The sequence below is a fragment of the Salvia miltiorrhiza genome, chromosome 8 (genome assembly GCF_028751815.1).
Source record: "Salvia miltiorrhiza cultivar Shanhuang (shh) chromosome 8, IMPLAD_Smil_shh, whole genome shotgun sequence".
NCBI lineage: Eukaryota > Viridiplantae > Streptophyta > Magnoliopsida > Lamiales > Lamiaceae > Salvia > Salvia miltiorrhiza.
In genome coordinates this window covers 25,385,442-25,409,895 of record NC_080394.1, presented here as the reverse complement: position 1 = coordinate 25,409,895, position 24,454 = coordinate 25,385,442, and the positions used below count along the sequence as shown (strand labels likewise).

The 24,454-nt window shown below is 34.8% G+C and overlaps 2 protein-coding genes and 1 pseudogene across 2 annotated transcripts; all 3 read right to left on the bottom strand.

Annotated features, from left to right (window-relative positions):
• Nucleotides 1-6,445: 6,445 nt before the first annotated feature.
• Nucleotides 6,446-7,591, bottom strand: LOC130997241 (uncharacterized). The gene is made up of 2 exons (XM_057922502.1): nt 7,033-7,591; nt 6,446-6,922 (listed from the first exon to the last, which is right to left on the bottom strand). The coding sequence occupies exons 1-2, from the start codon at nt 7,226-7,228 to the stop codon at nt 6,786-6,788; spliced, it is 333 nt and encodes a 110-aa protein (XP_057778485.1). The 5' UTR covers nt 7,229-7,591; the 3' UTR covers nt 6,446-6,785.
• A 30-nt stretch (nt 7,592-7,621) lies between these two features.
• LOC130997239 (uncharacterized) lies at nt 7,622-9,688 on the bottom strand (annotated as a pseudogene).
• Nucleotides 9,689-18,179: 8,491 nt separating this feature from the next.
• Nucleotides 18,180-24,219, bottom strand: LOC130997238 (uncharacterized). Its single transcript, XM_057922501.1, has 8 exons — nt 23,559-24,219; nt 21,583-21,730; nt 21,341-21,491; nt 21,125-21,250; nt 20,968-21,048; nt 19,566-19,758; nt 19,229-19,499; nt 18,180-18,786 (listed from the first exon to the last, which is right to left on the bottom strand). The coding sequence occupies exons 1-8, from the start codon at nt 23,754-23,756 to the stop codon at nt 18,524-18,526; spliced, it is 1,431 nt and encodes a 476-aa protein (XP_057778484.1). The 5' UTR covers nt 23,757-24,219; the 3' UTR covers nt 18,180-18,523.
• Nucleotides 24,220-24,454: the final 235 nt, after the last annotated feature.

Here is a 24,454-nt window from a genome sequence, read left to right as displayed (position 1 = left end):
AGAAATGTGGGAGACAGATCACAGATTGGTGAAGGGAAAGGTGGGGCCGGTGTGGAGATGGGAAGGGCAGATCGCGGCGGGAAAATGGGACGGTGTGGTCCGGTGAAGCAGATTACGACAATGAGGCAAATCAAGGCGGTGGGGAGGGAGCGCTGGTGTTCAGAGACGGGAGGGCAGGAATTCCAGGGAATGAGATTTGATAATTAGGAGAGGTGATGTGTTATGTGATGTATAATAATATAATAAATAAAATAATGTATATATAAAATATAGCTTATGTGGAATTATATTGCCACGTCAGCGATAGAGAATTGAGCTAGAGGCTCTAGAATTGCAGAGATTTTAAACCTTGAATTCTTAGATATGCCACATAGGACCTCGGATTAAGGAGAGCGCAGGAATCCTTAATCGTATTATATATTGATTCTCTATACATAGGGGATTCTTTATTGAACTCAACCCTATCTATATATATATATATATATATATATATAGGGAGAAGTTCAATGGAGACCACTAAATATTCAAATAACAAAGATCAAATCTCAGCCGTTGATCTTATCTAATCTAACGGTCAACATTTGTTTACGCTATGTTCAACGGATTTTTATGTTGAACATATACAGGGTTGAACCTCAAAACCCCAAAAAATTCAGTATAATTTGATGAACGTTTAACGAAAATACTGACATGTTCAATATAATTTGATGAACGTTCAACAGTTTGTGGTCTCCATGGAATATATATATATATATATATATATATATATATATATATATATATATATAGGGTTGAGTTCAACAGAGAATTATCTTTTTCGAGAGAACGAACAAATCTATATATTTTACGAACAGATCAACATAAGTAATGAACATACGCATTTAGTAAAAATATAGAAAAACTCGCCACCAGCAGGATTCGAACCCGGGGCAAATTGTTGTTCATGCGGTACATTGATCTGTTCATTAAAATTATAGATCTGTTCGTTTTTATTTTACGAATTCTCTATTCTCCACAATATTTAGCTTCTCTGTTGAACCCTTCTCTCTCTCTCTCTCTCTATATATATATATATATATATATATAGGGAGAGGTTCAGGAAAGAACCATAAATAAAAAAAGAACGGAGAACCATTTTCAGTCATTCGATCATCAAGATCTACGGTGGATACATCATCTTGTTGGATGAATGCAGATCCTGGGTTCGAATCCTGAAGGGAGCAATTTTTTTTATTTTTTTGAGTGCATTAATTTTAACAGCAAATGCATTAATTTTTACAGTGAATGCATTAGATTTGATGGTTCTCCGGTTCTCACAAATAATGTAGTTCTCTCTAGAACCACACCCTATATATATATATATATATAGGGGGCCGCTCCAATGAGACCCCCTAATTTTAGTGAGATCTAGGGCACGATCTGGTGCGTTTATTATATCAATCCTATGGCTGATATTGTATCTAGAGGGTGATTTTTTTTCGCAGGGTTCGAATCCTGGAAGGAGCAGAATATTTTAAATTTTGTTATTCATCAGTATATACTGCATTGTTCATCACTATATACGGCCATGTTCATCAGTATATATGTCTTATTCATTACGAATTTTTTAATTTTTATTTTCATCAGTATATACATATTGTTCATTAGATATACGTTTTGTTCATTAGTATTATATGTCTTATTCATTGTACTCATGTTGCACGAAAAATAGGGGGTCTCACTGGAGCGCGCCCCTATATATATATATAGGGGGCGGTTATTCAATAAACCACCCTTATTTTAAGAATTACGAACCAGCAAAAATGCATGAATTTTATGTATAACACGCATGAATAAACTGTATAAAGGCATGAATTGCGAAAAATAATTTTTTGCTACTTTTGGGATTCGAACTCAGGACCATGAATTTATCCAATAAGGTGATGAATCAACCGTAGATCTTGATGATCTAAGGGCTGAAAATGGTTCATAATTTATATTTTAAGAAGCGTTCTTATTTTAGCCTTCCCCTATATATATATATAAATATATATAGGAGAGAGTTCAATAGAAACGCAAATATAGGCAGAGTATAGAGTCTTAATCTCAGTCGTTAATCTTATCTAATCTAACGGTCAATGCATGTTCAACGCGAAATTGTGTTGAACATGAACAGGGTTCGAATCCCTCAGTATATATAGGGAGAGGTTCAAGAAAGAACCACTAAATAAAAGAAGAACGAAGAACTATTTTCAGCCATTCGATCATCAATATCTACGGTGGATGTATCATCTTGTTGGATGAATGTAGATCCTGGGTTTGAATCCTGAAGGGAGCAATTTTTTTTATTTTTTTGAGTGCATTAATTTTAACAGCGAATGCATACATTAGATTCGATGGTTCTCACGTTCTCACAAACAATGTAGTTCTCTCCAGAACCACACCCTCTATATATATATATGTCACATTTTTATCAAGTCAATGTTTAAATAACTTAATCCATTTACAACTTTATTAGCATCACGCAATGGTGAGGAAGATGGTGTTTAAGTAATCATAATTCATTTTTTAATGTAAAAATGCCCAAATTACAGAAACTGAGGTGCTGATCGAATCGAAGACATCATAATCATCAATCATCATGGAGATTTAATAGTCAAGACTAAGAAATAATATGAGATCGTAAAGATAGATTTAGTGGTCAATCATTTTTAAAAGAGCAAATAAATATAATAAAAAAAAGAGTCAGAGAAATTAAGCAGCCCAGGGCCTGGTCCACCTTAATTAAAATTATTTGTAATGAAATTCAAATGTCACGAAACAAGACTGTTTATTGAAATTGGGCCTGATTTAGTGATTTGACAAATCACATGTCATTGTTGAATCCCCCTTTTTCCAAAGTATGATTAATTAGTTGATTACTGCACTCATTGATCTTTATGATACAAACGTTTAACTTTTTTCTTGATTCTTTAATATTTTCCTTATTAAAGATTTGGGAAGCTGTAGGTGGGGTATATGCTTGTCTAATATACTATAGACTATAGTAATGGAATTCAAACTCTGACCGCTTAAATCCAGAAAGAGGTAATATTTCTATATAATCCCTCCCTTCTATTCTCTCTCTCTTTTTTTTTTTTTTGAAAACCATCCCTCCCTTCTATTATTGTTATCTCACTTACTATTTTTATAAATATTTCATTATTATTGTCTTATTTTCATAAAAAAAATAATTAATCCTTCAAAAATCAAAAGTACGAATCCTACCAATTTTAACTAATTTATATTTTTTTAAAATTTTCGTTTCAAATTTTTTTGGAATAATAACAATGGAACGAACTGAGTACAAATTTAGCAAGCATACAATATTTTTCATTTTTTAAATATTTGATTTGGGTTCTTTCTTAAATATTCTATACGTGTGTGTACAGGAACAGAAAGCTTGTAGAAAGAAACGAAGAAATGTCTTATGTATATATGTATACAATTTCTGCTTTGTATGCATATTTTTATTTTTATATTTTAAAAGTCCTATCTGTATTTTAAAAAGTCACATTTATGTAATTAATATAACTCCTATTTTATGTGCATAATTTTATTTTTATTTTTAAAATTTTATTTTCTTTTTTTTTTAAAGTTTTATTTACATAGTATATATCACTAGTATATTAAACTAACGGCATGTTAATCAGGCCTAGCCGAATTTGTGGCGCAGAGCCCTTGCAGCTTGCGGCAACCAAGAGCACCCCATAAAAAAAAGTATAATGATGTTTATATTGAGAATGTACAAATTAATCATAATTTAATCGAGTAGTAATACAATGTTCTACTTTTTAATAACCGAAATATTTTTATTGAAATATATACTTTACTCAATAATAAGATATGTCCAAACTTTTAACGATTTTATCATTTCTACAATCTTTAATTAAAACTTATCAATTGTATCCGACATTTATCTATTTTATTTATTCTATGATGACTTTTAAAACTTATCAATTCTATACCAATTATTTTAATTCGTATCAATTTTATCAATTAATTTTCAAAAAATTGTTTCTAAAAAATAAAAAAATACTAATTAGGGGGGGGGGGGGGGGTGATAAATTGGAATTCTAAGTGAAGTCGAATCACACCAAGATAATATAGATGTAGAGAGTGATCTTAGTTATAATAATTTTGATGAAGATAATTTAGACGTAGAGAGTGTGATCCTTACATGTTTTTTTTGGTTGAAATAGCAAGCCATCTTTTGATAGTCCACATCATGATAAGATCCAATGATAAATTTAAATAAGTTCAAAATATGGAGATATAGTACATATCAAGCAAATGCAATTGTTCCGGAAAAAAATATAGTATATTATAAAGAGCTATATATGCTGCCTTGCCTTAGAAGTTGAGTGGTAGAATAAAGAGTCAAAAAAGTTGGAGAATCGTCAAGAAAAAGAATACCGATCATGATGGATGATGGCTCTACCCCAATTATTGATAGCTTCAAGATGATGAAATTAGAGATTCATAGCCTCTTGGCCCTACCCTCATATAAACAAAAAGAAGAAAAAATAATTAATAAAAAGAAAATGATGACGAAAAAGGTTTATGAGCTCGAATTGCTTGTCTTATAAATTTTTTAATGTCACACTCGCGTTTTGTTATTAAATTTAGTACGAACCCAAGAATCCCTCTTGAGAAAATGATGATGGTGAATTTGAACAACATCGCCAAAAATGCCATGTAAAGTACACTGAAAACTTCTTGGTGTAAAACTGCCAAGAAACTATGAAAAACACTAGAACAGATGAGTGTCCGATTAGAAGAAATAAGGAAAAACAAGCTTATGATATCTTGTCAAAAGTTTGACGATTGCAAGATGAAGAATAGAGAGTACTCTCCCGAAGAACAAGTACACTCAACGGGAACACAACCTCAAAGTTCTCTCAACACTGAAGTATGTTGATCGAAAGGCCATGGTTGCTGTCAAAAGTGATGAATTCAGCTTTGGCAGCTCTACCAACTCGCATTGGACCATGTATAGCCAGCTTTTGAATCCTATTGAGGTCAATATGTCCAAGTCATAAGTGCCACATATATGTCTTATTCATGGAACTTGGAGTTTTTCTCTTTCAAGACTTGATTGACAAGTTATATATATGTGAGATTATTTTTTTTGTGTGGATTATGCACAGTTTACAGTGTAAAGACTGTAGGAAAGCAACGTAAAACATAATTGGGGAGAATTTTCTGTGTATTATTCTTCTACACCAACTACATATATATACACATAAAATATCTATCTATAATAGGAAAGCTGTATAGCCCATATATACAATACTAACAAAAGCCCATATAATTCCAACACTCCCCATCAAGGTGGAGCATAGATATTAATCGTGCATAGCTTGTTACAAAGACAATAAACTCTAACTTCATTAAGAGCTTTCGTGAAGATGTCTCCTAATTAATCTCCAGATCTCATATATCCAGTAGAAATTAGCCATTTTTTAATCTTTTCACGAACAAAATGATAATCAATCTCAATGTGTTTGGTTCGTTGGTGAAAGACCAGATTAGAAGCAATGTGGAGTGCAGCTTGATTATTACACCATAACTTGGCTGGTATAGAGACCTTCAACCTTATCTCATTCAAAAACTCATGTACCCATAATATCTCACACACGGATTTACCCATAGCTCGATATTCAGATTGTGCACTTGAACGTGAAACCACCTTCTGCTAGCATCTAAGAAATACTTAATCTTATTATGACCATGATCACTATAAACAATTCCAAGTCCAAGTGCTCCTTTCAAATATCACAAAATCTGCTCCACTGCCTTCCAAATGATCAACAGTTGGTGATGACATATATTGACTTATCACACTTACAAAATAAGCAATATTAGGACGTGTTACCCTAAGATAATTCAACTTTCCAGCCAATCTTCTATATTTACCAGGATCATCAAATAACTTGCCATCTTTTGTAAGTTGTAAATTTGGAACCATTGGAATGCTACATGGTTTTGCTCCCAAATTTCTTGTTTCAGAGAGTAAATCCAAGACATACTCCATCTGTCCCACTATAAGTGGCATGTATTCCATTTTGGGACGTCTGACTATAAGTGGCCTGTTTCCATAAATGAAAAAATCCCTTGAAAAAGTGTAGGCCCTACCACTTTTAACCAATTTGCACATTCTTCTTAATTCTCGTGCTGAAAAGTTTTGAGTCACTTATAGTGAGACGGAAGAAGTATTTTCTTTGAGATAAGAAATCCTTCATTTCTTACTTCTCATAATTACTTCAACTCCTAGAAAATATTTAAGCTCTCTCAAGTCTTTGGTATTAAACTGAGTATGAATGAAAACTTTAAGAGATACAATCTCTTCACAGTCACTAACATTGATCACAATATCATCCACATACACAACCAACAGAATAATACCACTCACAAAATATTTGTAGAAAACAGAATCATCATATTTACTCTTCGTCATGCCAAACTTCTCAACAACACGAGTAAACGTATCAAACCATGCATGTGGACTCTGTTTCAAACCATACAAAGATTTTCGAAGATAGCACACCTTATGAGATTCCCCTTGAGATTGCTCATATAGATAGTATCATCAAGATCACCATGCAAGAAAGCATTCTTGATATCTAACTAAAGCAAGGCCCAATGATGAGTGGCTACCAAGAAAATTAACAGACGAATAGATGTAAGCTTTGCAACGGGAGAAAATGTGTCATTGTAGTCAATGCCATAAACCTGTGCATATCCCTTGGCAACAAGGCGAGCCTTCAACTTGTGAACACCCATTTACAACCACTGGCTCGTTTACCAGCAAGAAGATCCACCAAAACCCAAGTGCCATTACCCAACAAAGCATTGAGTTTCTCAGTCATGGCAGCACGCCAACCAGGAGAGCCTAAGCCTTCTAGACAGATTTAGGAATGGACTCAAGAGACACAACAAAAGCTTGATATGAAGGAGACAAATGGTTGTAGGAAACAAAAGCAAAAATATGATAGGTGCAAGAACGTTTACCTTTTTGAAGAGCAATAAGATGATCATCACTTGAAGGAGGATTTGTCGATGAAGATATTGGTTGAATGGGACACAATATAGATGTATTGGGAACCAACTCAGCAATAGCAGGTACGGAAGGTGGACGATGGCGATAATAAGTGTGTACGATAGGAGGCCTAGCATAATCAGATGGAGGAACAACCGGAGAAGTCATAGTGTAAATAAGAAAATCTGTATCATCCTCCTCAGTAGGAGAAGCAGTGGAGTCAATGAAAAAAGGTATATGTTCTGAAAATGAGACATCACTGGAAATAAGATACCTATTAAGACTAGGACAAAAATAACGATAACCCTTTTGTACTCTAGAGTACCCCAAAAAGATACATTTTAAGGACTTCTGATCCAATTTAGTAACTTGAGGCCTAACATCCGAACATAACAAGTACTACTAAATATTTTAGGCTCTACAGGAAACACATTCTTACATGGAAAAAGAACATGAAACGGAGACTCGCCACGAAGAATAATAGAAAACATATGATTGATAAGAAAACATGCAGTAGACACATCATCAACCCAAAAGTGTTTAGGAACTTTTCTGTTAAATAACAAAGCTCGAGCAGTTTCAAGTAGATGCCTATTTTCCTTTCGGCAACACCATTTTGAGGTGGTGTGTCGACACAAGAAGTTTGATGAAGAATGCCATTGTGCATTATATAATTACGAAATGACTTAAACATATATTCCTTAGCATTATCATTGCACACGCTTTTCACAGACACTCCAAATTGAGTCCTAACTTCAGCACAGAAAGCAAAAAAATGTGTAAATAAACTCAGAATGATTCTTCATCAAATAGAGCCATGTCATACGAGAATGATCATCAACAAAAGTAACAAAGTAACGAATTTTGGGTTTTGATGTAATTGAACAAGGACCCTAAACATCAGAATGGACTAACTTAAAGGGAGCAGAAGCTCACTTATTGACTCTAGGACTCAAACTAACACGATGAAACTTGGCAAACTGACAAGACTCACAATCTAAAGACGACAACTTAGAAAGCTGCGGACACAACTTCTTCCAGAAAGATAGAGACAGGTGACCCAAATGACAATGTGCTTCCATAGGAGTGACACTTCCACTACATGCTACTGATGACTGTTGTTCAGAATCAAGAATGTAAAGACCATCGAATTCATGTCCCCTACCAATAATCTTCTTCGTCGCAAGATCTTGAAACAAGCAATAATCAAGAAAGAATGAGACACAACAACGGAGATTGCAAGTAATTTTACTCATAGAAACCAAATTAAATAAAAGTGTAAGGAGACTAAGAGCAGGAGACAAAGATACGTAAGAGGTAGGGTTGACAGTTCCAGATCTAACAATATGAGATTGTGAACCATTAGCTAAAGTAATAGGAAAATAAGTATCGTGAGACTGAAAGGTAGAAAACAAAGTGGAGTTACCTGTTATGTGATTGGTAGCACTAGAATCTATGACCCAGTTGGAAGGTGAAGAAACAAGACATGCATTAGATTTATCTGAATCGGCAATAGTTGTGACATAACTGGATTGTTGTGGAGTCATTTCCTAATGTTGTAACAACCTAGCATACTCATTGGCAGAAATAGTGATAGAGTCACTAGATGGGTTAGAATGGTAGCCACTATCAATGACATGAGCAGATGGAAGAGGCTTCTTATTGCACAATTTTGGGTAATCCTGTTTGATATGCCCAAATTCATGACAATAACGACACTCCACAGAAGTTGTCCACTGCCCTCGAGTCAACTTTTGTCCCTTATTTTCGCCGCCTCTGTATTGTAGCTTCCCACACTCATATGCAATGCAAGAGCGCGGCTAACAAAAATATTGTTGTGTAGACAAGGTAGGACAGAAGTTGTGCGTTCAGTGCACATAATCCTACTTAAAGCCTCTTCCAAAGAGGAAAATTTTGGAATCAGATAGAACTTGTGATTTAGCCGTCGCAAATTTTGGTGGAAGACCGACTACGAAACTCATCACAACCATTTTCTCCCGCTGAGCATGTTGTACATTAACATCAGGACTGAAAGGAAGCAACACATTGAGTTGCTCATATGTTTTCTTGAACTCCATGAAATAGTCTATAATTGATATATCCCCTTCTTCTGGCCTGTAAAATGCTTGACAAATATCATACATTCGTGTAATATTGTCTTTATCCGAATACAAGAATTCAAGATATTGCAAGAGTGTCTTGACTATCCTACAATGATTAATTATCTCAATAACCTCACTAGTGATAGAGATACGTATCTATAGTAACAACTGAGCATCCTCTCGAAGCTAAGTTTGTTTAGAAGTAACAGAAGTTGGTGGATCATCAATCATATGATTATCCATAGAGAAACTCAACAAATAAAGTTCAATGATCTTACGCCAATCCAAATAATTTATAGAACTGAGTTTATGTTCTGTGTTTTTTGTTATCACAGGTACAACATCAATTGCTACAGTGTGTGTGGCTTCTCCAGACATAGTAAACCATACCAAATAAATCTATTCCAAACAAAAATCATAATTCCAAATAGAGGTTGAAATTGTACCGAAACGGAATCCAACACCAACTAGGTATTGACCCAAATAGGTACACGGATCGAAAGAGGACGTCGAGACGAGTTGAACGAGACTGTGATCACTAATTTCTTAGCAACAAATACCGCAACTAACACGGTGCAATTGTAGCAAATAATCAGTAACCGAGTATCGTATCCACAGGGACTGACACAACAAAATAACTTTAGCTATCCCCTAAACAGACTATAAGGCAAACGATTATGAAGAAGGTTTAATTAAAACTAAACTTAAAAAACAACAAATAAAATCACGTAGAAAAATCAAATAATAAAGACAGCTGATCCTAGGGTAGTAACTTCATTAACTAAATCCACATAATAAATCTATTAATCCAATTAACCAGTTTTAATCCAGTTATGATGAGAGATCACTTAATTAATCAATCACTCTCGCTAGAGCAGCAACGATCGTAGATTAGTAAATTCTCTATCTCCGTTAGGTCTCAAGAAAATCTACTAACTCCCAATAGCTCATAAGAATAGCTCCCTATAATCCACTTATCTCTGCTAGGTCTCAAGGTTAAAATCATATCATACATTCCTGAATCCGCTAAACAGTTATCTCCGCTAGGTCTCAAACCGAATAGCTAAACATGCAAACTATTGATCAGATAATTCACAAGAAATCAAGCACCAGGAATTATGAATCATAAACTGGAAGGCACATAGGTACTAACAAATAAATCACATGAACCTAATTAACTATTTACAAACCCTAGAATCAGAAAAAGAAACTAGTTGGACATCATAAAATAAAATAAAAGCATAAACATAATTAAAAAGAAAGCAATAATAAAAACTGAATTAAATAAAACCCGGAATGAATGTTGAATGACAGCTGAAACCTTGCAGGAAAAATAAAGCTAATGTATGGAAGTAATAAAATTCTAAGTCTAAAAATAAAAAGAAGAAGAAAAGAAATAAAGAGAGGTAAAGAGATGTGAAAAGATGTGTCTAATAGGTCAGGGAAAGGACCTATATATAGGCACAGGAGATAAATACAGTGTAGAGCTCGAAAATACTGATAAAATCCGAAAATCCCGCAAAATCCCGAAAATTCGGAAATTCCCGTCGGACACTATTCACTGCTGTGCGCGACTTTCTTGTTTCGGCCATATCTTCCTCGTCCGAACTCGGATTTGCGAACCGTTTGCGCCTACGAACTCGTATCGAGACGAACTACAACTTTCATTAAGATCAACAGTCCAAATTCGAACTCCATATTTCTGTAAAATTCATCAAAGTACGAGAAAGTAACATATTTCACAAGATAAAACAATAAAAGCACAAAACAAACATCCAACACTCAATTCCTTATAAAAATGACATTGTATGAACACTAAAAACCATGGAAACATGAGTGTTATCAACTCCCCCAAACTTAAGCCATTGTTCGTCCTCGAATAATGAGAAGAACACAATCAATAACATGAATGGGTAAGAAATCTAGCTAATGGATGCCTCGAAAGAATAAGAATGATGGAATTCTCAAATTCTCAATAATTAAGCACAAAAATCACCAATAAACACAACCTATAGCAAAATCAACCTTGACATTCCAAACAATTGAATCTCACAAGGTATGTGTATCACTCAACTCTCAATTTGATGGAATATATAGGACGTGTATGCTCTCATCGAATTCAATGCAATATAGATCACTTACCATAAGCTTGCCAATCGTCTACAATCTCCATCGCTAATAGTGTGCCAGGACTAAGATCAAAAAGGTCTTTTTCTTTGGGTTATAATGTAGGGACATTGGTTAAGGTAGGAAAAATATAGGCTAAGTGACTCAATTAAATTAAGAACACTAACACCTTATAACTTCGCAAAACAAGTATGGAATAAATTCCATCTTCCACCCAACTATATCACCATAATCAGCACAACTCAAGGGATTTAATCATCACAAAACAGAACTAAACACTCTTTTATGCTCTCCATTTATTTCCAACAAACAAAGTCGATTCTCTAACAAATTTCTCAATATACTCTCGACTTCACACTTTTCTTCATCTCTTTTTTTTTTTCTCTTTTTTTCTTTTTTTCAACAATTTTTTTTTTCTTTTTTTCACAACCTTCTAGAGCTTATAAGAGTAAAAAGTAGCATAATATCATCCCTTCTTTTCAATCAACCCACTACAACTCACCACACAAGGATCCCCATAAACTTCATCACCCCTATCATCCGGCTAGAGAATAAAAGCTAAATAAGCTCAAAGTGGATAACAAAGGATAATTTTTTTTTCATTAAGGACAGTGTTTGGGAAAATAATGAGGCTAACAAAAGATGGCCTAAAATCATCTCTTAATCCTGGGCACAACAGCAACCTCAACACAGAAACCATGACAAGTTCTAGAAGATCACCACATGCATGACAAAACTCACAACAAAGAATAAACTGTGTATGATAAACAATTATGGCTCAAAATCTCACAGGTTTATTCAACGTCTAAAAGTCAAGGTTAAAATCACTCTAGAATTATGCAAATTAGTTCCAAATATGCTTAAATCATCAAAGAAAATCAAACTCCAAATTTTTTTTCACAGAAATCATCATTGGCATCTCACCAGAAATCTAATGGAGCATACAATCACACACCACCAACCAAGCAAGATAAAACAATAAAGCCAACAAAAATAATAAAAGTGATACACATATCTACTCTCACCCCCTCCCCCAAACTTATTACAGAACATAAATTCGAAAATAAGTTTGGAGTGATGATGATATGTGTGTCACTACTCACTGAAAAATATGCTTCATGGTGGTAGTATGGACAAGGCGCGAGTTCCCGCATATTCCAAGATCAACACTGCACTAAACTCCCAAACAAAACAAAGAAAACAAAGAAACAAAAAGAAACTAAAAGAAAGAAAACAAAACAAAGAAAACGATTGGGTTACCTCCCAACAAGTGCTTAATTTAACGTCTAGAGCTCGACGATACCTCATGACTCATCCTATCCCCACACGCTGGAAAACAAAGAGGGGCATCAAAAGAAGGCGAACCTCTAAATCCCAAAACACCTCTAAAAAGGTAAGCCAACCAATCACACAAGCAACGATAAAGCAATCGGGATCATTATGCTTCAAAGATATCTCCAAGAACTTGACTATCTTTTCATCTGAATTTGGCTTGGCCAAGCAGCGGGGGATTGGAGCAACAAGCTTGTAGTCGGGCCTGGGAGGAGCAGGAATAGAAACATGCTCTATAGCAACAGAAATATGAGGGATGCTAAAATCCTCCTTAGGAGTAGGGGGCTCATCAGCTGCTATTTTCTCAATCTCCTCATCTTTTTCCCCGACATCCTGCAGCTTTGAATAAGACTGATGTTGTGCACGCCTGTCCGATTCTTCGAGCAGTCTTTCCAGATCTTCCACTATACGCCTATACTCTGAGGGACACATCAGTCAAACATCAGGAGCCATCGTATGCAGTGCCTGAAAAAAAAAGAAAAAAAAAATGAGAATTAGAAAAAAAAAAAAAAAAAAAGCCTGAAGTACTACTAAGTCCTATCGGAGATATTAAAGAAACTTCTAATCAGTCCCCGGCAACGGCGCCAAAAAGTTGATCACTAATTTCTTAGCAACAAATACCGCAACTAACACGGTGCAATTGTAGCAAATAATCAGTAACCGAGTATCGTATCCACAGGGACTGACACAACAAAATAACTTTAGCTATCCCCTAAACAGACTATAACAGTAGACAGACAAACGATTATGAAGAAGGTTTAATTAAAACTAAACTTAAAAAGCAACAAATAAAATCACGTAGAAAAATCAAATAATAAAGACAGCTGATCCTAGGGTAGTAACTTCATTAACTAAATCCACATAATAAATCTATTAATCCTATTAACCAGTTTTAATCCAGTTATGATGAGAGATCACTTAATTAATCAATCACTCTCGCTAGAGCAGCAACGATCGTAGATTAGTAAATTCTCTATCTCCGTTAGGTCTCAAGAAAATCTACTAACTCCCAATAGCTCATAAGAATAGCTCCCTATAATCCACCTATCTCCGCTAGGTCTCAAGGTTAAAATCATATCATACATTCCTGAATCCGCTAAACAGTTATCTCCGCTAGGTCTCAAACCGAATAGCTAAACATGCAAACTATTGATCAGATAATTCACAAGAAATCAAGCACCAGGAATTATGAATCATAAACTGGAAGGCACATAGGTACTAACAAATAAATCACATGAACCTAATTAACTATTTACAAACCCTAGAATCAGAAAAAGAAACTAGTTGGACATCATAAAATAAAATAAAAGCATAAACATAATTAAAAAGAAAGCAATAATAAAAACTGAATTAAATAAAACCCGGAATGAATGTTGAATGACAGCTGAAACCTTGCAGGAAAAATAAAGCTAATGTATGGAAGTAATAAAATTCTAAGTCTAAAAATAAAAAGAAGAAGAAAAGAAATAAAGAGAGGTAAAGAGATGTGAAAATATGTGTCTAATAGGTCAGGGAAAGGACCTATATATAGGCACAGGAGATAAATACAGTGTAGAGCTCGAAAATACTGATAAAATCCGAAAATCCCGCAAAATCCCGAAAATTCGGAAATTCCCGTCGGACACTATTCACTGCTGTGCGCGACTTTCTTGTTTCGGCCATATCTTCCTCGTCCGAACTCGGATTTGCGAACCGTTTGCGCCTACGAACTCGTATCGAGACGAACTACAACTTTCATTAAGATCAACAGTCCAAATTCGAACTCCATATTTCTGTAAAATTCATCAAAGTACGAGAAAGTAACATATTTCACAAGATAAAACAATAAAAGCACAAAACAAACATCCAACACTCAATTCCTTATAAAAATGACATTGTATGAACACTAAAAACCATGGAAACATGAGTGTTATCAGACTGGCCGGAGCAGATTCCGATGTCGCACGAACCATCACGCACTGAAAATGCTCCACAGGTCAGCCGAACTCCGGTAGCACGTGGCGTCCATACGCACGGCTTCTGGCTGCTGGACTTCAGGCTTGAGGTCGCCGGATGACAGTGCAACTCCCTGGACTGGAGATGTCAAATGGTTAGGGATGGAACGAAGGTAGATGGCGGCGGCTAGGGTAAACCCTAATTTTCAAATTTGAATTTTTTTTTTTAAAATTCCTAAATCTCAAACCTTAGATCGATTGCTCTGGTAGGAAAGCAACGTAAAACATAATTGGGGATTTTTTTTGTATATTATTCATCTACACCAACTACTTACATATACACATAAGAGATCTATCTATAATAGGAAAACTATATAGCCCATATACAATACTAACAAAAGCCCACATAATTCTAACAAAGACCATTTATCATTGTGCCGGAATAGATAAATACGTTACTTTCCTTGATAACACAAGTGGTACCAAAAGAAACTGAATATCTATTCGAAACTAATTTAGAAACCGAAACAAGGTTCTTTCTAAAACTAGGCACATATAAAATGTTTTAAATCTAAAACTTTATAAACTAAAAGATAAATACACGTCTCCCACTGCAACCACTGCCACTCTCGTAGTATCGCCAAGTATGATGAAAATCTCACCTCTTCTAAGCCCCCTTATCTGTGGGAACCACCGCAAAGTGTAGCAAACATGATTAATTGCTCTGGTATCTACAACCCAAGATTGTGTTGAGCTAGATGCAAAACTTTGTCTCAGTTACTAATGTTATAGGCATACCATGACTACTGCCCCCCTTCTTTAGAAGTGGACAGTTGTTTTTCCAATGTCATTTCTAGCCGCACTTAAAGTATTTTCGAACTTGATTTTCCTTCTTATTTTGTTTCCCTTTCTTAAGCATTCATCCATTCAATTATGCCATGATAATCAGATACTTGTACAAAATATTTTTTAACAGTTCTATATCCAAATTCAATCATGTTTACATAATAAAGACAACTAAAATTAAATACACGAATATTTAAATTTATCAAAGTCTATGGCTGGCTCTGATACCAACTGATGGAACCTCAGTGGGGAGTTCACATGCCAAGGATCTCATAGGATGATAATTAAATAAACATGCATATTTAATTCCTATAGATATCACAGAATAAACACTACAACTGACATAAAGTGGAATACTACAAATCCCATGCTCTTAGAGATTTGGTATTTACCTTGATGTAGATTAATAATCTTTGAATACTTTAGCAACTATAGATTCGACCTGAGAACTTTCTAACTTATTCTAACTTATTCATGCCTATAGTCGAACGTTAGATGGACAACGCTCTGACGAGTCTAATAGCTGGGAGACGAGCACAAAAATCACAGAAACTGGGAGACAAATTTTTTGCCTACTTCTAGCTTGAGAGGGGTAAATTTTTTTTGCTCATTTTCTGATGTGTATTTTTGTTGTCCTGCTCTCCTATTTATATGTATTGATGGGCTAAACTAAGAATTTCTAGGAGGATTATGATAAGACCTCTCGATAGGCTTAAATAACTATAAGTTAATTGTAACTTAAATTTAACTCTATCAATATTAATTTATTCCATCAAAGAATTAATATTGCTTTATCTATCCTCATCGATATGATGAATATGACTAATTTTCATTTAATTAATTCTCATGTTTAAGATAGCGCATATCCATTAATTAATTTAAGCTTACTGACAGCTTTAATTAATTAATATATTATTCAAGAGTTTTAATTGCTCTAACATTTTATTGTAAGTGGAAGTAATTTCAATTGGTTGGGTATCTAGTACAATAAACATTATGAGCACCTCAAGGGGATATCATCAACTCGACGCATCGAGACATGATTTTATATAATAATATAATACAACTTCTCAAGATTAAATTAACACTGCCCAAAATACCTATATATTGGATTATCAATAATCGTCACCATGATAAATCAAAGCAGTACATAATAAAATCTTGTATGCACAATATTATTAATATAAATTAAGAAATACTAATATTTTTTGAGATCTCGTCCTAAATTCTATAAGTCATTTTGAAATTATCTTACTGTAAATCCAATTTCAGTGCTAAATGTGAAGTTAATTAACTCAATAACATATTATCCATGTAATCTTCTGTGATCGTCGATCACCACATGATCTTTATATAGAATATGAACATATTGCAATACAATTAACAAATACATATAATGCACACTATGTGACAAATCTGTTTCTTCTTATAAATAAAGAAATAAGATTAATACAAGTATACAATCATCTAAAGCATTCTTTTCAGTATACATAACCCCAACAATAATAGTGGAAACTACGTCACCACAACTACTTTGCCAGATTTAAATGGAGAAGATGATCGAAAAAGGATTTACGAAAAAGAGAATAGATGCAAACTAAACACCTGATAAAATGAAGGCTGCCTTCGCAAGAAAATCCGCCATGTCGCCGCCAAAAAAATTATCGAGAGATAAAATAAGATAGAAAGAAAGTTGGGTATGAGAGAGATAGGAGGGGGAGAGATGCAGAAAACCAAAGGAAGAGAGAAAAAGTTGTGATGTAAAAATTGATCAGAGGAGAAAGAAATAGCAATGATGTACAAGTTGATGAGTAAGGAAGGACAATTTGACGTCTTTAGATAAAATTTGCTAAAAGTTATTAAATTTAAGTTAGTAGACACATTGATTTTCACTTTCTCTTTGGCCATTTCGCACTATTAACACTTTTAATCACTCATTCCGTCCACAGAAAATAGTTCATTTCTATTTATAGACAATCTCCGCCATATGGTGGGCTCAATTCTCCTTCTTCATTCATAATACAATTGATTAACAATATTTTTTAAAGGAGACTATTTCTCCACTCATAATACATTCAATCATTTTTATTAAAATTCATGCCTTCTACTTTTAGGACTATTTTTTGTGGACGGATAAAGTATTATGTACTTCCTCTTTTCCCCAATGAATACCCATTTGAGAATAACACAGAGTTACAAGAATTGATTGAGTCCGTGTGAGTGAAATAAGAATCCTATTTTTATTGTGAGTGGATCATATGGAGTACACTTATCAAATAGGGAAATGTGTACTTATTTGGAGGACGAACCAAAAAGAAAAAATATTAGTACTCATTTGAGGGACGGAGAAAATAATTTATCAATACAAATACAAAATCCTATGATCTTTTCATCTTTCTATATTTCCAAATACAAGATAAGAAATTTATTAAAACTCGTTTACTCTGAAATAATATTTTAAAAGTAAACATTGTCAATCAACATTGTTTTATAGCCAACCAAATGAAACTTATATGTATTTTGATAACCTAGGACATCCCAACTTTGCCCAACTAATCATGAAGGACTAAATAATTTTGTAATTTGCAGGTAGGTCAACTAAATAAAAATGGTGGTAGCCTCTAATTCATTATCATATTATATTATACTACTAATACCTTTGATTGTATAATGGTTTTGACAGTCGTCTTGGCTCACAATTATTTGTATTTAACCTTTTGGTGGTATCGAATTAGAGGATCGCCTTCAACATCACCCACAACCACAACAAGAACCAAGAAGAAGAATAAGAACCATTCATTCAGCAAAAAAACACCAACAATTTACAGAGAACCCAGATTATCTTCCACAACAAGCACAGTTTTGACTCCAACACAAATTACACTGACTCGGTACGTCTACACACGAAATGTTACTGACATCTTAGTTAGGTCCAACACGCCAAAGGGTAAATCGACAAAGACTACAAATTTATAGCATCGTGATAGTGGACATGGACAACCCCCTTAATGGGGGTGAGAAAATACAAACTGAAGACAAGAGATTGGGGAAACTAATGATTTAGCATTCTATTAAGCAACTAAGTGTTCATCCATAAGAAAATGGGGGCGAACCTGCCACCTTTAGTTGGACCAGACGTGAACAAGACCATGCCTGTTGCCAGTGTAAATCTCGTTGCGGTCTTCATCATAGAAGAGAGCGGTGATATCTTCCAGGGCCTCAGCGACAGTGCTGATTCTAGAAGCTTGGATGCGCTTCCTTGAGTTGCACTTCCTCCCCCCACAACCTGCACTGCAGTTGCATTCGTTCATGGGAAGACTATTGCTCGCTTTTATTTTTGCCAAGCACTTCCCAGTTAAGATATTGCTGATATTGATAGAACCCGCTGGACCAACAGCCAACAAGATATAGGATGAGAAACAAGACCATAATGTAAGGCATTATTAAATACCCATCCATAGAGATTTTCATGTTAGCTTAGTTCCTATCACATCCCACAAATGCAATGCTTAGTGTAAAGGCAAAATTCATATTTGGGTCCTCATACTTTTATTCATAAATAATGGGACCGTAAAAGTACAAGAACCAATCTTTACAAATAAAAGTGAAAGGACAACATTTTGACATGGACAGAAGTGCACAGATTAATGTTAATATTCTCAATTTTAAAAAATGAAAGGGCATGGACCCATTTTTTTAAGGAGGAAGAGTAAAAACTACATATCTGTTTTTCCTAATAAAGTATACATCATGTAATATAGATAGAGTGTCTGTTCCTGAAATACAAAACTTAAACAATTATAAACAGAATGAATATGTGAACATACCAATCCCATCAGACAACGGTTCATCAGAATCTGCTTTGCAATACGAAATGATGAGATCCTGATCGCTTGTGATATATATGTTGTTAGTGTTGCAATCAGGATGCCATAACAGGTGATCCTCAAATGAGGTGACAAGCTCCCCTCTGAAGTTCCAGACAGCAACTGTTCGGTTTCTGAAAGTCAGGAATAATTGGTTCTCGTACAGAAATATGAATGCAGAAGGAGTCATGAACTCGGTCCGGCTAACTTCTGTTATCTCAACATTACGAACCTGCATAGCCAGGGTGTCAGAATTTGAAGGACAACAACGTCACAATTACAATATACATCAACTTACATCAACAATCTGGAGATTCTCGTTCTCTTGTTTGACTAGAAGCTTTTCATTGAACTGTTCAATGAAATCAACTTTCTTGTTTCTATGAAGAAGATGGTTAAATGATTTCAAAACGGTCCCATCTTCAATTGAGAGAATCTTCAAGGGGACAGCGCCTTGGGTTTTTGTAAATATCAAAAGCATGATTCCTGGACTATTGCACAAAACATACGCAACAAAATTAAACACACATAAAAATACCACAAGAAAAATATTAGAGGGCAGCATGAAACAATCAAACAAAAAACTTTTACAACCTTCAATTGTTCCAGCAAGTAATTCAGCTAATAGACAAGTACTCAAGTATGCATAAAATTATAATAGCACAACTGGCATAACAAAACCATAGTTTCAAGGGTCTGCTTCAGTATTCCAATAGAATCCCTGAATCTATCAAATTAAGAACCAGAAAACTAGCCTCTACTTATGCTAACACAGAGATGTAGATGCACATCTTTAGTGATCAATACACTTCAAACTGATATTTAAAAGTTCAACTAGCTCACACGGACTATGTCAATTGCTTGGATACAGGCAGTTATACCCACATTCATGGAATCTAGCCATTCAGACTCATTTAAGCTTGATGTACCTCTTGCCTTAATTCATTGTAGATTTCATGGAAGTTGGCTTTGGTTCTGTGAATGAATTCATATCTAATTATGAAGACAGCCTACTATAGTTCAAATTAGATACACTATAATTTTCAAGTAATACCTCACCTCATTTAATAGCCAGGTAATTGTATTTTTGGCATAGTTCATGCCAATATATTATCCAAAAGTGCATGCAGAAAGAAAAACAGTAATAACGCTTCTACGTTCTCCAAAGTATATATATTCATAGCTGAGTACGGATATTAAAATAGAAATTTGACCCGCAAAAGACCAACCAATAAAAGACTCTTCAGAAAAAATAAGCACATACACAAAACCAACATTAGTGATAACACACAAACGTTATCCAAAAGTACATATTTCATAGACTTCATAGACAAGTAGTAATATTAAAATATAAATTTGACCCGCAACAGACCAACCAATAATAAAATAAAAGGGGTGAAAAATAAACACATACACAAAACCAACATTTACTTCTAAGCATATTGAAGAAAAGGGATGATAAATAAATTTAAAATAACATGCTATCCAGGCTAGTGGAGCAGAAGGCAATTCTAACACTATATGTGAACCATGGCCATTGAATTCTACCAATTAGCGGCAACGCAAGATACAAAATCCAAGTAGCACCAAGCATTAAAAGAAGCATTCCCCCATATAAGTTTTTTGAAATGAATATATATAAGTATCTCAAAAAAGAATGAATATATACAAGAACGTCTTATTTAGAAACTAAACATTACCTGATCTTAATCTCCTGGACATTTTTATCTGAAATCGAGTATAACATTGTGTAATTTTTCAAGTCAAAAACCTTGTATATGCTGAAAGAAGACAGATGTAAAAATCAGGAAAAAGTGTCAAATATAACTAATGACCCACTTATCAGCTAGGAATTACCTGTCTTGTGCGGAGTAGGTGAGAACCTTTCCATTCACATCATCAAATTCAACAAAACCAGGCCACTTCAATGACTCAGACTCAAAAAGAGGGAAACCAGCATCAGGTTTGCCCCTTCGTATGTACCTAAAGGATGGGCCATAAATGTAATGAATGAGTAATAAAATAAAAATGAGAACAAAAAGAAACAGCAAGCAAATGACGAGATGGAATTACTCGATCCTTGTTGTTCTGCATTTTAAGGAACTAAAATTATCTGAAGCGTAGACCGAAACAGTGATTAGCGAATCATTATTTTTGTTGTAGAATAAGCTCCGAATGACTTCATCAGGACAAACATTCAAGAAGCATATCCTCTGGTTAGTCTCTGCATCAAATAGGTGACATATAAGCCCTATTCAGTTTTAACAGCCAAGAAAAAATTGCACAAGGAGCTTAAATTCCAGTAGTAAATGTACCTCGACTAAATGCTGCACACACACCAGATTGGGCAAGTGCAAAGACAATATCACGGGCAGCAACTATCTCAATAATTTTTGACCTCTTCTTCAGAAACGGTAACGACAAAGAACAATATCCCTTGGGATCATGAGTATCATATTCCTCCTGAACCAAGAGATCGAGGCCAGTTAGTACACCATGCACATAGGTAACACTATATCCATTCTCTCCATGACAGTTGAAGACAAATAAAATAGCCAAAATAATGGGTTCTAGAGCAAAAGACATCTTTTAATGAGTTGTTGCGTATGATGCGATCAAATTGACACAAATGTTATAACACCTCTATCAGATTTTTGGAATCAAAATTTATCAGATAAAGAATGTACAGGAAAAATGACATGAACTTGCTCATTCTCTACAGCAAGAATAGAGGATTTTCATAAGCAAGAAATACCCCAAACTGGCATGTGCCCGCATATCACTATCAGACATGGTAACTGAAGAAAATATTTGCACATCAATCAAATTTCTCAATAAACTAAAGTATATGAGAAGAAAGTTTATGTACTTAAAACAAATAAAAGACAGCAATTTGATCAATCACTATGGCATTAATAATTGTATCTTCAACATGTCATATGACCATCGATTGCATTATGTATCCTCCTGATTTGCTCACAAACTCATACCAGTGCCACATAGATCATTAAATTCGTATACTAGTCGGTAGTGGGGAGCAAAAGTATAATACATACTTCACAAAGTCTTGGAATTAGTATATTTTTACATTACTAAGCAGAAGCAAGGACTTCTCCAAAATTCATTACTCAATTCTTGTCTAATAGGGCCAAATCATCATCTTCCCTCCTTGTACCACCAACCAAATAGTTAGTGTAAACATCTATCTGTTTCCATATCAGACAAATAGGATAATCTAGTGAAGCATGAAGTTCATAAAGAAAGGGACATGTTTTGAACGACCAAACCCACCCCACCCTCAATCCCCCCAAAGAAAGAATAAAAATTAAACAATAATGTTCTAAAGGCAACAGACTCAGATCCATTGCTTGGCCCGTGCATAAGAAGGGCTGATTTGGGGCAAAAACAAGGGCAGCACACAAGGGCTGCCTGAGTTGATGGGTCTTTAGGAGGCTGCCTTGAGGACCTTCTAGGACACTAACAAAAAATAGGCAAATGTGAACCAATATGGATGATGAGAAGACCAATTAAGAACAGAAGCAATATATTTTTTTGTTTAAAAAAAAATAGAAGGGTTTCAAGATAATGTGAAAGTGAAACTATAGAAAGCCAAAAGTTTTAATGGCTACTTAACCTATAACACCTTTAGTGTACAAAACCTTGTTCATGAAATACCCCAGTTATGTGATCTAAATGTGATAAAGAAGAATAGATCACAGTTGTTAACTATGTAAGCAGCTTTATAGACATCGCACTTTAAAGAACCATTCCATGACTATGTGCCAGTTGACCAAAGAATCATACAGAAGGTCATAGCCCACTACCACTATCTAATATTGGTCTCAACTTCGTTTATAAGTTGTGGCGGGTTACCATCGCAAAATGTCAATACTAATCGAGATACAGATTTAAACACCTATCCATATAAACTATCATAACAACTCAAAATATACTAACATCTTTCGTTTAGTTCTCTCCACACAAAAAGATAAATTATATCACCCTTCTGGCAAACAGATCTACATACATTCCAATTCAAGTGAGAAGCATAAAAAAGGAAAATTGAAGGTGAAAAAAATGCCCTCAAAATCTCGGTGAACTTCATCAAGCAAGCCCCCAAAAGCCCTAATTTTGCTGGGCGTCAAAATCTTCATCACAGGCACATATAATCCAGCAAAGTTCAAATCTTCACAGACAACTACAAACCTTTCCAATATTTAAATGAACCAAAACCACAAAAAGCTGCGGATAATTAAAACTGCCGAAAGATGATGAATTAAATCAACTAAACCTGCAAGCGAATGTTGCGGAATCGCTCCTGAGCATCACTCATGCTAAAAGCACGGTCACGCTTCGAGGAAATCTCCCTTCTCTGCAGCTTCTTCACGCTGTTAACAAAACCATCTAAACCACCGCGAGGCCGCTTCTTCGCCACCACTCGCCGGCCACAGCACGGCCTCGGGCTCGCCGTTATTCTCCGCCCGTCCATGTCGGATTATTACACTAATACACACCCTTTATACAAAGAAATCTAAACCCTAAAAAAATTATGCACATTCAAATGTATCAGAGCTTGAATTGTAACATCAAGAAGAAACCCTAAATCTCCGGACCCAGAAAAGATAGTCGATGCTCCTTTACCGCCCAAGGTCCGGAGCGAAATTCAAACGGAAACGAGAGAAATTCACTTTCTCCTCTTCTTCACAAGTGAGTTCTTTAATTAATTTTCGCATTTACGCAAAATTTGGATGCGAATGAACTCTCTCTCGCTCTAATCTCTCTCTATCCCTCCCATGTACATATGTATTAATCAGGTGAAGGCAATTTGGCAAAAGAGTAAAGCTCTTACTTTGAAAGGAGGGGCCTAAAAATACACAAGGGAGAAATTTGTCGGATTTTAGAAGCGTTTGACGTCCGACTAGAGTTCAAATTCCAGATTCACAACATCCGACGGTCTACTATTTCTTTTTACTTCAAAATAAATTAATACTCCATCTTATCGTGAAATTCTTTCTTTTTTGGGTAAAATTTTTATTTTTTAATTATTTTTTTACCTACACATAAAATACATTTTTTTTTAATTTTCGTGTAAAAAAAATCTCACTTAAATTAGAACGGAGGAAGTACTTCAATCGTCCACAAAAATTATGCATAATTTACTTTTTGTGTTAATAGACAAAAATGCCC

What these genes read in the sequence shown, in the direction of transcription:
- LOC130997238 (XM_057922501.1), bottom strand. Translation starts at nt 23,756, where the DNA reads ATGGACGGGCGGAGAATAACGGCGAGCCCGAGGCCGTGCTGTGGCCGG. An exon ending in GTGTGCAGCATTTAGTCGAG is followed by an intron (nt 21,492 to 21,582) that starts GTACATTTACTA and finishes TATTTGATGCAG; the next exon opens with AGACTAACCAGAGGATATGC. An exon ending in ACCGTTGTCTGATGGGATTG is followed by an intron (nt 18,787 to 19,228) that starts GTATGTTCACAT and finishes CTGTTGGTCCAG; the next exon opens with CGGGTTCTATCAATATCAGC.
- LOC130997241 (XM_057922502.1), bottom strand. Translation starts at nt 7,228, where the DNA reads ATGACTTCTCCGGTTGTTCCTCCATCTGATTATGCTAGGCCTCCTATC. An exon ending in TCTTATTGCTCTTCAAAAAG is followed by an intron (nt 6,923 to 7,032) that starts GTAAACGTTCTT and finishes AAATCTGTCTAG; the next exon opens with AAGGCTTAGGCTCTCCTGGT.